The sequence below is a fragment of the Theobroma cacao genome, chromosome 8, assembly GCF_000208745.1.
Source record: "Theobroma cacao cultivar B97-61/B2 chromosome 8, Criollo_cocoa_genome_V2, whole genome shotgun sequence".
Classification (NCBI taxonomy): Eukaryota; Viridiplantae; Streptophyta; class Magnoliopsida; order Malvales; family Malvaceae; genus Theobroma; species Theobroma cacao.
Genome location: NC_030857.1, coordinates 18,471,155 through 18,485,579, shown reverse-complemented (window position 1 = coordinate 18,485,579; position 14,425 = coordinate 18,471,155). Strand labels below are relative to the sequence as shown.

Genomic DNA, 14,425 nt, shown 5'->3' with positions numbered 1-14,425 from the left:
TATATATATATATATATATATATATTATTATATTTTTTTGAATGAAAAACGTACTCAAATATTTGTTTTAATGATACGATTGTACATATATCTCCTAATTCAATAACTTAAATTTGAATTTCTGATTTTTTGAATAAAAAATTTGAAAGAAAGACATTTACAAATCCATGGAGAGATAATGATGAAACATAAGACAAAGGTTTAATGACACCTCGCTATAAACACTATCTTGTGATGGAATATATTGGATCCTCTCTTCTTCCTTAACTAACTACCAAATACAAATACAAAAAGACATCAATTAGTAATAGTGCAGTTTCCATCACCATCCTTTTCAAAAATAAGGTTGATATTCAAACATTGTACTAAATACTGATTCGAGTTTGCTATCATTAACGATCAACTGAAGACTCGTAGGGGCATTACAGTGACATCTTAGCCTATAGATTTTGTATATATTTAACTAAAAATTCTTGAAAAAATATATTTGTCAAAAGCATGGTTTATGATTTAAATCTAAGAATTTCCATTATATTATAGTTCAATATTGAAATTTTTTACTATATATACATTCAATATAGTTGATTTTTGGACAAAAAAAAACTAATGAAAATAGTTTATAGAATATTTTGTTAATGCAATTTGCAAATTTCAAACAAATGTGTTACTTTATATCAAAATAATAACAAAATTGAAAGTATATTAATAAAATTAAACGAATTAAAAATTACGTATAATATAGGGACAAATTTGACTTTAATCTGACAAATATTTGAAATGGTAAATGATGGGAAAAATTTAGTGATAACATTTCAAAAATCTTGAGCTCTAACACACAAGACTTTAGGTCTATGAACGTGTACTGTTATATTATTTTTAGCATAATGTTTGAAAAAACTTGTGAATTATTTAAAAAAATTTAAATAAGTTCTTATTCTTCGATTGAATTTAATTAAATTCTTGTATTTTTATTATGAATTGAGTAAGCTCTTATGATTAATAGTTGACTAATTATCATTAATCAAAATAATTCATGCCATTTTATATGTATGCGAAACTAAAGTGAAGGGTGAGAATTTCACATGACATGTCATCATACCATATCAACGTATCATGTTATCATTTATAGTGATATTTCAGTATGTTACGTTAATGCTATGTGGCATAGAATGATAAGCAATATTTTGATTAAGAATAGTTGACACCGAGGCGTTGTGAAGATACTTGGACATTGTGAAAGACACCAATCGAGGTGAATTTAGAAACCTCACTAAGGTGAACACCAATCTTGGCAAGGTTAGAAAACCCCACTAAGGTGAGTAATGGCCAAAATCCCACTTTGTTTGGTCAAACCAAAGATACTAAAATTTCTTACTCTTCTGAAAAGAGCCTAGAGAAAATAAGTACTCCTGTTTATTAAAGAAAATATTTTTTATTAATTCTTAACTTTAATGTGTCTAACAATTAAGCCAAGAGGGCTTTATACAACTATCCCAAGGAAGAGAGTCTTCTAACTTTCTCATGTGGGATTATCATAATTCGTAAATAAATAAATAAGGAAAGAACCTAACCTAAACTTCCTTGGAGTACAAGTAAAGTGAAAGATAACTTAGTCTAACCTAACTTAATGCACTAGTAACATAAATAATATACTCTTGTATCATTCTCCCTAGATTGAAGAAAAATTGCCTTCAAGATCCATGTTTGCTTCGTTTTCTCCATAGTAAGGAAAGATATCAGCTACATTGAAGGTAGAAGAAACTTCATAATCTCTAGGAAGTTCGATTTTGTAAGCATTCTCATTGATACATTGCAAGACTCGATGGTCCATTAGATTGAGGAGATAATTTTGAATGAGGCTTAGGAAGTTCCTTCCTTAAGTGAATCCACACTAAGTATCCTTTTTTAAAACTAGCTGGCTTTTTGTGCTTGTTGGCTTACTTTTGGTATCTGGCAGTTGATGAATAATCTTCTCTCGAACTTCTTCATGGAGCTTCTTTATTTGCTTAGCTTGTTCTTTAGCATCAGTACTAAATTCATGAGTAGTTGGTAACGTAAGAAGGTCTAAAGGACTTAGAGGGTGTTTTCCATACACTACTTCGAATGGATATCTTCCAGTGGTTTGGCTCATAGAATTATTGTAAAAGAATTCTACTTGTTCTAACATAAGATTCTATTGGCGAATATGTTTGCCTACAAAGCTTCTCAATAAGTTTTCTAAACTTTGTTGACCACTTCTGTTTGACCATTCGTGTGAGGGTGACTGGCTGAACTAAACTACAAATGAGTTCCTATTTTCCTTTAGAGTGTTCGCCAAAAATGACTCATGAACTTCCCGTCTCGATCTGAAGTGATGGTTTTGAAATTCCATGAAGACGTACAATTGCTTTGAAATACAAATCGGTTATGTGAGAAGCATCATCTGTTTTATGGCATCGTACAAAGTGAGCCATTTTAGAAAATCTGTCAATGACCACCATTACAGAGTTCTTTTGCCTTTGAGTTCTTAGCAAACCCATAACAAAATCCATACTCACATCTACCCAAAGAGCTTTAGGAATGGGTTATGGTTTATACATACTAGTGTTTTGATTTCCAAGCTTGGTAGTGTGGCAAGTACGACACCTTTGAATGTGTCGGATGACATCTCGTTTTAGCTTGGGCTAATAAAATTTTTCTTTCACAAGAGCCAATGTTTTGTCTCTTCCAAAATGTCCAACTAATCATCTATTATGAGGTTCCCAAATAATAGATTGGCATAGAGAACATTGAAGGATGCACAGTTGGTTACCTTTGAGAAAATACCTTTCTTGTTGGTAAAATTGTTAATAAGGATGTTGAGAATTGAACTTCCATATCTCACCAAATTCAAGATCTTTCTTATACAATTCTTTCACAACTTCAAAATCAACAACCTTTAATTGTAAGGTACAAAGAAGAGTAAGGCAACAACTTACCTTATTTTGCACACCTGACTTGTGCTTGAGAAGAATTAGAAAGGCTTGGAGAAACTCACTCCAAGCTGCATGTTGGTGATTAAGCTTGTGTTGGGAGCTAAGATGTTTGAGAGCTTCATGGTTAGAATACAAAACGAATTCCTTTGGTAACAAATAGTGGTTCTAATGGTCTAGGGCTCGAATAACGGCATAAAACTCTTTATCATACATTGAGTATTTCAACTTTGCATTATTGAGTTTCTCACTAAAGAAGGCAATTGGTTGTCCCTCTTGAGATAGAACAACACCAATACCTATATTGGAGGCATCTCAATCAACTTCAAACACCAAATCAAAATTCAGAAGTGCAAGCACGAGAGCTTTAGTAATCCTTTCTTTCAATTCCTCAAAGCTATGTTATGCTTTAGTACTCCATATAAAACTATCTTGCTTGAGGTATTCAGTAAGTGAAGCAACAACATAACTAAATTTTTGATGAAATGCTAGTAAAAGGAAGTTAATCCATGAAAGCTTCGAACATCATGAAGTGACTTTGGAACTGGCCAGTTGATAATAGCATCAACTTTATGTTGGTCCACTTTAATTCCTTGGCTTGACTCAATATATCCTAAGAAGATAACTTTGTTTATCATAAACTAGTACTTCTTTAAGTTAACAAAAAGCTTTTGCTCTCGAAGTACTTCAAGGATCTACCGTAAATGTTCCAAATGCTCTTTCTGACTTTGACTATGCACCAAAATATCATTAAAATAAACAATAACAAACTTCTTAATTAAAGGGCAAAATACCTGATTCATCAGGTGCATAAAGGTGCTAGGTGCATTAGAGAGGCCAAATGGCAAAACTGTTTATTCATATAATCCATCACAAGTTTTAAATGTAGTTTTCCATTCATCTCCAAGTCGTATTCGAATTTGGTGATAACCACTATGCATATCAATCTTGGAGAAAATAATATCACCTTGCAGTTGATCCAACAAATCATCAAGTCTAGAAATGGGAAAACGATACTTGATGGTGATTTTGTTCATGACATGACAATCAATGCACATACGCCATGTTTTATCTTTTTTGGAACTAATAAAGTAGGAACAACATAGGGGCTAACACTTTTTTTTACTAAGCCTTTCTCCAAAAGTTGCTTGATTTGACGTTGTAGCTCCTTATGCTTTTGCAGACTCATACGATGAGCAAGCTTGTTTGGAATTATAGATCTAGGAATGAGGTCGATGGCATGATGGATATCTTGCATTAGTGGCAGTCTGTGGGGTATCTCATCATGTAAACATTACAGAACTCCTCAATTATGGGCTTGACATCCTTGGGTAAGGATGAAGATACTTCATTATCCTCACAAATTAATAAAAGGTATAAGAGGTTTGACTTATGATAAGCTTTGTTTAGGCTAGGCATAGAGATGAGTGCTTTATCTTCCTCTTGTCTTTTTAGTCGGTCTTCAAGCTTTAATGGAGTCAACATAATATTTACTCCATCCTTGACGAAGCAATAAGTATTCTTGTATCTGTCATAGTGAGCTCGAAGATCATATTGCCATTGGTATCCCAACAACAGATAACATGCATCTATTGGGATAACATCACACTAAACTTCATCTTGATATTTATTTCTAATAGAAAATTGAACACAACAACGCTTCGTTACCTTAACTTCATTTCCTTTTCTCAACCATTGTAGCTTGTAAGGATGATGGTGTGTCTTAATTGGAAGCTTCAACTTTTCCACCATGTAATTGGTAACAACATTTTCGCACGTTCTACTATCAATAATGACATTGCAAACTTTCCTTTGCTATGTGCACCTTGTATAGAAGATGTTGTAGCTAAGCCAACTTTCATCTTTCAATCATCATAGTAGTGTTGAGGTTACAGTGAACAACAAGAACTTCTCCATGGTCAGTAGGAACTTTTTCTATCTCATCTTCGTTGAATATTTCTAGATCATCTTCTACTTATTCCATGATAGGTTTTTTCATAACTTTTTTTCTACTAAGGAGATAATTCTTCGATTTGGACAATAAGAAGCAATATACCAAAATTCTTGACATTTGAAGCACTTATTGTTGACATTAGAAGCATGAGTAGAAGTAATTTTTTTATCATTCTTGCTTGCAGTTTTGGAAAAGTTTACCTTTGGAGGCGGAATGGTTACCGAACTTTATCTCCCACGATTTGAGGTAGAATTTTTTTGTTTAGCTGAACTCACTAAGCTTTTTCGTGATCGTTGTTTCTCAACCATTAATGCTAATCTGATGACATCATTTAAGTTCTAATATGGTTGTAGTTGAACAACATTAGCAATTTCAACATTGAGACCTCTAAGATAACGAGCTATAGTTTGTTTTTCAAGTTCATAGACATCACACTTCAGTGAAGTTGCTCAAACTCCATTGTATATTCTTCCACTGACATCATTCTCTGTCTCAAGTTATGAAATTTAATAAAAATTTCTTATTGATAGTACTCAAGAAGGAACTTACGCTTGAGTTCTCGACGAATCTTATCCCATGTTTTGATCTTGTTAAGGCCTTCCCTTTCTCGTTGCTGTTTGAGATTTTCCCACTGATAGAGGTGTGCTTCTTCAATTTAATTGTAACAAGTTTCACACGTTTTTCATCAAGAACATTTTTGAGCTCGAAAACTCTTTTCACTGTGTAAAGCTAATCAAGAAAATCATTAGGGTGAAACCTTCCTTCAAACTTAGGAATGTCTACCTTGATTCCCAAATCTCTATTAGTAGCAATTTTTAGACGACGTATAGATACTTATTTATCAGAAGATGATTCTTGATGGAAAGGATTTGTATTATCCTCTTAATCATTAGAGCTATTGTTGTTGATTTGAGCAGTATCACGTCATGTGAGTTGCTCTTGTAATTCTTGAAGTTGGTGACGTAATTCCTCTACCTCGATCTCGTGAACATTTCTTTGATGATTTTGGCATCTTGGCGGCATTTTGTTGTATGGTGATGATAACGTGGTGATGCAGAAAAAAAATGATAGAATTATAAAACAATAAAAGAAACAGAATTACCTGAACAAGGGGAGTTGAAACTTGACAGGAACTCGAACTATGCAACGAATAATGATCCTTTCGCTCTGATACCAAATTGATGCCGAGGCGTTGTGAAGACACTTGGACGTTGTGAAATACACCAATCGTAGTGAGGTTAGAAACCTCACTAAAATGAACACCAATCTTGACAAGGTTAGAAAACCCCACTAAAGTGAGTAATGGCTAAAATCCCACTTTGGTTGGCTAAACCAAAAATACAAAAATCTCTTATTTTTCTTAAAAGAGCCTAGAGAAAATAGGCAAAATAACTGTTTTTAAGGAAGAGAGTTTTCTAACTTTCCCATGTGAGATTATTGCAATTCTTAAATAAATAAAGAAATAAGAAAATAACCTAATCTAAATTTTCCTTGAGTACAAGTAAAGTAAAAGATAACGTAGTCTAACCTAACTTAATGCGCAAGTAACCTAAATAATATACTTCTGCATCAACAGTTCATCAATTATTAGTAATAATGACTTATTTAACTCAAAAGAAAATATAAAAGCTTAATTAAAGGCAATAAAAAAATATTTATTTAAATTTTCATGAAATAGCTGAGGGACTTTTTTAACTATTATGCATGTTATTTGTTTTTGTTTTTGAGTTTTTAATCAAATATATTATTTTGTCTTTTTTATTTTACACTTTTGTTTTTTTATATTTTTTAAAAAATAAAAGCAAATAACGAAATTAACAATTAAATGACTGACTGTTGTCAGTGGGTGAGAAAAAAAGAGAAGCAATTAATGAGTTGTATTATCTTTGATGTGGAAAGTATATGTAATGAAATTAAAATTGGCTCAACGAATTCGTTAAATATCTCAATATGCCTTAGTTGTTAAGAAAGAGTGGAGATGCAGAAAATGCCATCGCTCAAGCTTATTAGTGCTTTTTGTTACATTTTTTTGTTACATTTGCTTTTCATTTTTTAAAAAATTGGTATAAAATAAAAGTAAAACATAAAAAGAAATATCATAATTAATTTGGAATATATAAATAATTAAAATGTAATTAACATCAATTACAATATAATTAATCTATATAAAAATAGAATCATGCGCTTTGTCTTCTAAAAAAATTTCATATCTTTCAAAAAAAAGTATTTTACTTTCGTATCTAAACAGGGTTTTTATTTTTTAAAAGTAAAAAATAAATAGCAAAAACTTGATCGAATAGAATTATTTTGAAGTTCAAATTTCACGAATAGAAGTAAAGTTCATATGGAAAAAGAAGAAATAATTTCTCATTCTAAAATTTAACACTCAATAAGTTTTCATATGAAAAAGAAATAAGTATTCATATGTTAAAAAAGAGAAAAATTAATGCAATTTTCAAGTTATCAAGTGACAATAGGTGAAAGTTCAAATCATAATGCTATTTTTATGATGAACAAAGGATTCAGATAGGTGGGGTAATTAATTATATAGAAGGGATTCAGCATCTTGACAGGAATCTGAACTGAATGACTTGTCTTTCACCTCGCACAAGAAGCGACTTCGAATAACAGTTATTCGCTTGAGTTGACTTGCATTTAGAGCAAGTCTCCTCCAGAAGTTCACACTGTGAAAGCATTAACAAAGAAATTAATTTCTTTTCAGGTATTGTCCAATGAAACTAGAGTGATGGACTTTCTCTTAAACCTCGCAGGAAGCAAACTTCGAATAGCCGGGAATTGCTCAAGCGAACTTGTTTGCGGAGAGCTTGCTGGTTTCCTGCTTAAGTTCACACCGGAAAATGTAGCCTTCAACACGGTTTGGAATTTAAAATGAAGGACAGAGTAGTTAAATACTTGTTGGACCCTCTTTTTGACAATTGGTCTCACTCAATGTCAAAGTTTCGGGGTCCCAATGTCGAACTCAGTTAAAACTCAGTGCACGACAATGAGCCATACAAAAAATTAGCGATAATTACCAGAGCATGGTCCATTATTTCACAGATAACTTTCAGACCACGTTTTCCATGATATATTTGTTTTTTGGGGAAGATACGATTACTATGGTGCTTCGCCCCAACCGAAAAAATATTATAATAAGCATCAAGCTTGTCAAGCTTTTTCTATAAATATCTCATTCGGGCAAACTGGAGAACACAAACCGCAGGTCCCAGTGGAGAGTGTTTCATTTGCTCATCAAGGATGGGTTTAATCTCGGGGTTTTTAGTGTTTATGATCCTTGGTTCTCCGCTTTTCAGCAAGGCTGAGGGTGCTACTCATAACTATCTATGGGTTGTAAGTATATAGCTACTCAATATGCAGACTAGTCCTAGAATCAAATAAAATGTTGGGTTTGATAATCGTTCGGGGAATAATACTTGCAGGTGAAGGAGACTAATTTTACAAAGCTGTGTAACACATCCACAGTTCTTACCGTGAACGATAGCTTTCCAGGGCCAGAGATTCATGCTAATAAAGGTGATACTGTTTTTGTCACCGTTCAGAATGATGGCCCATATGGTATCACTATTCATTGGTATATTGATATTTTCTCTCAAACAATCTCTAATGTTTAAATTCAAGAAGCAAAAAAAGGCGTACCAGATTGAGAAAATTTTGATATCTGCAGGCATGGAGTTAGAATGCTGAGGAATCCATGGTCAGATGGTCCGGAGTACATTACACAATGCCCAATAAAACCTGGAGGAAATTTCACTCAGGAGATCAATTTGTCGACAGAGGAAGGAACACTCTGGTGGCATGCCCACAGTGACTGGTCTCGAGCCACGGTTCATGGTGCAATCAAAGTTTTTCCGGCCAACGGAACCAGTTATCCGTACGATGAGCCTGATGGAGACCAAACAATTGTATTCGGTAGGTGGAACACTGATGATCAGCATGATTCAGAGCCTGCTGATAAGTTTAAATGAAAAGTTTTTCCCTATCAATTCTGTTTTTGTTGACAGCGTGGTGTGTGTTACTAACTGTTAATCAACACTTTATTCTTGGTGGCAGCCTCGTGGTACAAATCGAATGTGATGGACGTATTAAATGAATCTCTGCAAACCGGCGGTGATCCAAACGTTTCAGATGCTTACACCATCAACGGTGAACCTGGAGACTTATACGACTGCTCTAATGGTATATATATAAATCATAACAACCCAAACATGGAGAATCATATCGTTTTCTTTCTTATATACATGAATTTCCTTTCAGGATTATCTCTGCTTTTGAGTCCTCAAAATAAATACTAGTATAACTTTAAACATGACAGTACTCTTGTCAGATAATGGCGAATTAGGGAGGAACACAGAGATTCTTGGACCTTGAATTCTGTAGACTGTACCGACCACAACTGGCTGGTTATTGCTAAGCTAATGGGTGATTGGTTTATGCACTCTTAAATTTTTCATAAAATGCATTTGACTAGAGAAAAATCAGATTACTTACAGCAGGGTCCATCTACTTTTAAACTGTCGAGTTTTGGTAACATAGTAGTGATCGAACTATCCGATTACAATACTTTTAGCGTGAGATTGATAACTTTGGGTCAAGCTAGATTGATAATTTAATTATCTGGCTTATCCTACCAAGATTTTGATTTCTAGACGTTAATTCAAGGTCAAAAGGGCACTACCTAACATTCAACTTGATGCATAGCGTCCTTTATTTTATAAAATTTGAATTTGGCTCAAATTAGTAATGCCAATATGGTTCGTCTCTGGTTGCAGAAACAATGTACAGTTTGTTGGTTGAGACTGGCAAGACTTATCTCCTCCGCATCATCAACTCTATCCTGAACGAAGAAATGTTCTTCGCGATTGCAAACCACAACATGACCGTTGTTGGATCCGATGGAGCATATGTCAAACCCTTTTCCACTGATTATTTGTTCATAACCCCAGGCCAAACAATGGACGTTCTGCTTACAGCAAACCAAACAGCAAGTTACTACTACATGGTTCTTACTCCTTTTCTTGATACTGACTCTTCATATGACAACACTACCTCTAGGGCACTCATCAAATATAGTGGAAATTATACAACGCCAAGCACAATTCCTACTCCAACGTTTCCTAATATCAGCGACTCCATATCTGCACAACTCTTCGTTGTTCGCTTGAAGAGTCTAGCAGATGCGGCTCACCCAATCAATGTCCCCCAAAACATCACTAGACAAATCTTCATGACAGTATCTGTGAATCTATTTGCTTGCCCCAATTCAACAGGTTGTACTGTTGATGGCGATAATAAGCTGGCAGCAAGCTTAAACAACAATAGCTTTCTGTCGCCATCAACCGCTCTACTACAAGAATATTATGACAATAACTATAATTTGAGCCATCTTGTTGGTGAATTGCCAAATAAGCCGCCCACTCCTTTTAACTACACGACAGTGGCGAACATGTCTGCATATACAGAGGAAGGAAGGCTGGTGATAACATTGAATTATGGTGATGAAGTGGAAATTGTGTTCCAAGGGACGAATATAGGAGCGACGCAGAATCATCCCATGCATCTTCATGGCTACAGCTTTTACTTGGTTGGAACAGGTGCCGGAGATTTTGACAATGGCACTGACCCTGGCCGGTTTAATTTGGTTGATCCACCAGAAGTCAACACCATTGCAGTCCCTAGAAAAGGATGGTCTGCTATTAGATTTAAAGCTGACAATCCTGGTATATATTTCTTCTCTTCTCTCTTCCTGGTTATATACTTACATAACATAACATATTTGATTCATGCACTAACCCCCATGTTTATTAATTTTCCTTTTTGTATCAGGGGTTTGGTTCATGCACTGCCATTTCGAGAGGCATACAACTTGGGGAATGAGCACTACTGTTATAGTGAAGAATGGAGCCACCAACGCAACAAGCATGCGTCCACCACCTTCTTATATGCCTCCTTGTTCTTAATGTTTCATCACTTTAGTGCGTGGTATTGTTAACATCGAGTGTGTGGTGCATGAGAACCCTCATGCTCCCCTGCACTTGCTTGTGTCTCTTATTTTCATAGTGACATGCAGCCTATGCATGCACATACAAAATGTATGCCTTCTGCAGTGTGTTATATATAGCAGAAGAGTTAATAATGTTGTGTTTGAATCATGCATTGAAGTGTTTACTGCTTATTAAGTGGTGTACAAAGTCTTTTAATTAATGAAAATTCTGAGTGTTAGTTCCCTTTCTCTAAGTTCTTCTCTCTGTTTCTCTGTTTGCTTACTGCCTTTAAACCTTCACAGCAAACCAGTGTTTATTCTTTGGAGTTTTTTTTTTTTTTGGTTAAGTCATTGAGAAGCTTTCGTTAATGAAGTGTAAGAGTAGAGCTAGTCTACTGACAAAACTAGGGAGATGATGCTAGCCATGTGTGGTAGAGGAGGCACCTGACTAGGGTCAAAGTGCCCACAATATGTTATTGCCTGCATGTTTTCAGATTTATCACGTAAATGCACGTGCCGTTAACAAGTAATATAATAATAAATAGAGTACTGAATCCCACAGAGAATTTTATCAATTTTTGTTAAATACTAAAATTATTACAAACTAATCTTATTCAAATAAACGAAACAAAATGATTAACTAAAAGCAAATCTAAAATTAAACAATAGCTAAATTGAATCTAAAAGCTGATGGCAAATATTAACTAGCAAAATTAATCAATAAACAAGCTTAGGATTACAATATCTCTTAACACTTCATCTGAACTTTGTTGCTCTCTTGACTTACTAAATGGATTAAGTTGCTAACCTAGAGTTCTCAAATTATTTCTAAGTCTTTTTTAATATTCTTATAAAAGTATTTATTTTAATCAATTAACTATATTCTTATGAGAATTGAATTAAAGGCAAACTCATTAAGCTCGGGCTCTAATTTTGTCTACATAAGACATATAGATATATTCTTATCCTATACGTAAATCAAATTACCCAATCAACTAAGTGAACTTGAACTCATGCTATTCCATTCATGGCCTATATTAAACTCCTCTTTCCAAGTTGCATTTAGGTTTTTAGATTAATCTAATTGGTGATCAAGCAATTAGAAGCATTAAACACATGACTAGAATAAACAACTCGTATTCCATTGATCATAAGCAAGAGAGTAATTAAAAATCCAAACTACATGTTGAGTTTAATTGTAATCCTAGATAAAGAAAATTAGTTCATGATGAATAATAAAAATACAATCCAAAGAAATTTAACCGTAGTAACAGTTCAATAAAATCAAAGAAACAAAGAAGAAAAGAATACTAGAGATTGTCAAGTCTTTGATCTTCAATCTTCTAAGTTTTTCTTTGTTTGCTTGAGTGCCTGACAACTCTTTTCTTTAGGGAAACCCCTAGCTTAATTGTCTCTTTCAATTGCCTCAAAGATGCACTTAAATAAGCTTAAAAAAACCCTAATTTTTATAAAGTTCAAAAAAACCTCGACGCCACACTCTTTGTCTCCACTATACACTCTGTTGCACTCAATCAATTTGTGATGCAATTTTCTCTTGGATCTAGGCTGAACTAGCAATGTGGTAATCATGAAAGTTGTAATCCTATCTTTTAGCTTTCCAATGATTCAAGAATCAATTCAATTGAACATCTAGAATGAGAATTATGCTAAAAATACTATAACATGTACAAGAGAGGCACTGACCATCCATGCACTTTTCTTCACCAATTGAAGCCTTTTAATTTGTACACCTACAAACGCATAAGACTAAATCAATACTAACTAAACTAAAAGCAATTTAATGTAAAACTAAAATAAAACAACTTAACATGATTTAAAGTAACCTAAAAAAAGCAACTAAAAACACCTAATTCAAAACCTATATTTCAACAACTTAGCCAATTTAATGCTCAAAATGTAATAAAATAACTACATGAAATAGAGTTTTTAACGCATTGTCGATGGCTATATGCATCGAATGACTTTAGATAGCTAGGCTATCATATTATCTTACGGTTAGAGTACCCTCGGATTGTTATTGTGATCTTTTTGAGTAGGCTCCACGAATGAAAATGTTTGAAATGCAATTTGAACTTAGAATTTGTTTTTATTTGTCTTGTGTAATGATTTGGAAAAATATAAGTTTGGGAATGTAGATTGACATGATTCGTGATTAAACTTTGACTATTTTGAATGAGGGATGTTTAATCCTCTTGCTGGAGTTAAAAATATGAAAATTACAGGTTTGGGAGCCTTTTAGAACACAAGGATTGATTCCTTAAGCATTAGGGTTGTTATATCACCAACCGAAAAAAGAACCGATCACATCTTCGTGACATTGGTAGTTGGAGAGCTATCTCTTCTCGGATTTACCACGCAAGTGCATGTATCATTAACAAGTAATGTAATGAAAAGTAAAGTATCATTCCTATAAGGAGTTGCACCAAAATTTTGCTAAGTACTAAAATTAACACAACTTAATCTTATTCAAACAACAAAATTTAAAATTATCGAAAACTAAAGCAACTAAAACTAATAACAAAAATCATAATTTAAAACTAAAAAAATAAATTAATCAAAGTCTAGAACCACAATATCCCCTTAACACTTTATTTTAATCTCTTCTACTCTCTCTTTACTTACTAGGTAACTGTGTTGTTAACCTAGAGCTCTAATGTATTTATAAGTCTTTTCTGATGTTCTTATAAAAATATCTCTCTTAACCAATCTATTATATTCCTATGCAAATTGCAATTAAGAAAGACTCATTAGGATTAGACTTTAATTATGGCTACGTATGACATGTAACTACATTCCTACCCTACATGTGTTGTCAATTTTGCACATGCAAGTATATGTATCAAACAAGTAATATGGACAGCAAGTGTAAATTATTATTCCCACAAAGATGTGTTTCTAGAGTTCACTAAGTACTAAAATTATATAACCAATTAATCTTATTTAAGCTAACGAAAATTGAAAAGCTAATCAAAGATGAAATTAAAAATAAATAATAAATTAACCAACAAAAACTAAATATGTTGAGAAAAGCAATAGATTAAAGACCTAGGATCATGGGTCCATTCAACATTTTATCTAATACTAACTTTTCTTGTTATTTATCTTTCCTAGGTAATTTTACTAACCTAGAATCTAAAGTTATGGACAAGTCTCCGTCAATATGCTTATACAAATACCTAACTTAATTCTATATGACTCTAGGAATCAATTAAATTAAGTTTATTAAGCAAGTGTCCTAATTTCGCTATGTATGGCAATTGGCGTGTGTCTATCCTTATTGCTAATCAGATTACCTAAGTGATGTAAATATACACTATTCAAACCTTAGTTTAATCTAAAATCTCTTTGTCAAGTCTCAATTAGATTCACAAATCAATTAATTGTTGATCAGGCAATTAAAGACATGAAGAACAGATTTGAATAAGTAAAATGATACCCATTCGTGATAAATAACAATAAAAAAAGTATTCAAACTACATGTTGAAATCCACCATAATC

At 33.3% G+C, this 14,425-nt stretch overlaps 1 protein-coding gene across 1 annotated transcript; it reads left to right on the top strand.

Annotated features, from left to right (window-relative positions):
- On the top strand, positions 8,078-11,160 carry LOC18593100 (laccase-14). Its single transcript, XM_007020152.2, has 6 exons — positions 8,078-8,256; positions 8,346-8,497; positions 8,591-8,835; positions 8,977-9,102; positions 9,696-10,643; positions 10,750-11,160. The coding sequence occupies exons 1-6, from the start codon at positions 8,164-8,166 to the stop codon at positions 10,881-10,883; spliced, it is 1,698 nt and encodes a 565-aa protein (XP_007020214.1). The 5' UTR covers positions 8,078-8,163; the 3' UTR covers positions 10,884-11,160.

What these genes read in the sequence shown, in the direction of transcription:
- LOC18593100 (XM_007020152.2), top strand. Translation starts at nt 8,164, where the DNA reads ATGGGTTTAATCTCGGGGTTTTTAGTGTTTATGATCCTTGGTTCTCCG. An exon ending in CTTATACGACTGCTCTAATG is followed by an intron (nt 9,103 to 9,695) that starts GTATATATATAA and finishes CTCTGGTTGCAG; the next exon opens with AAACAATGTACAGTTTGTTG. An exon ending in ATTTAAAGCTGACAATCCTG is followed by an intron (nt 10,644 to 10,749) that starts GTATATATTTCT and finishes TTTTTGTATCAG; the next exon opens with GGGTTTGGTTCATGCACTGC.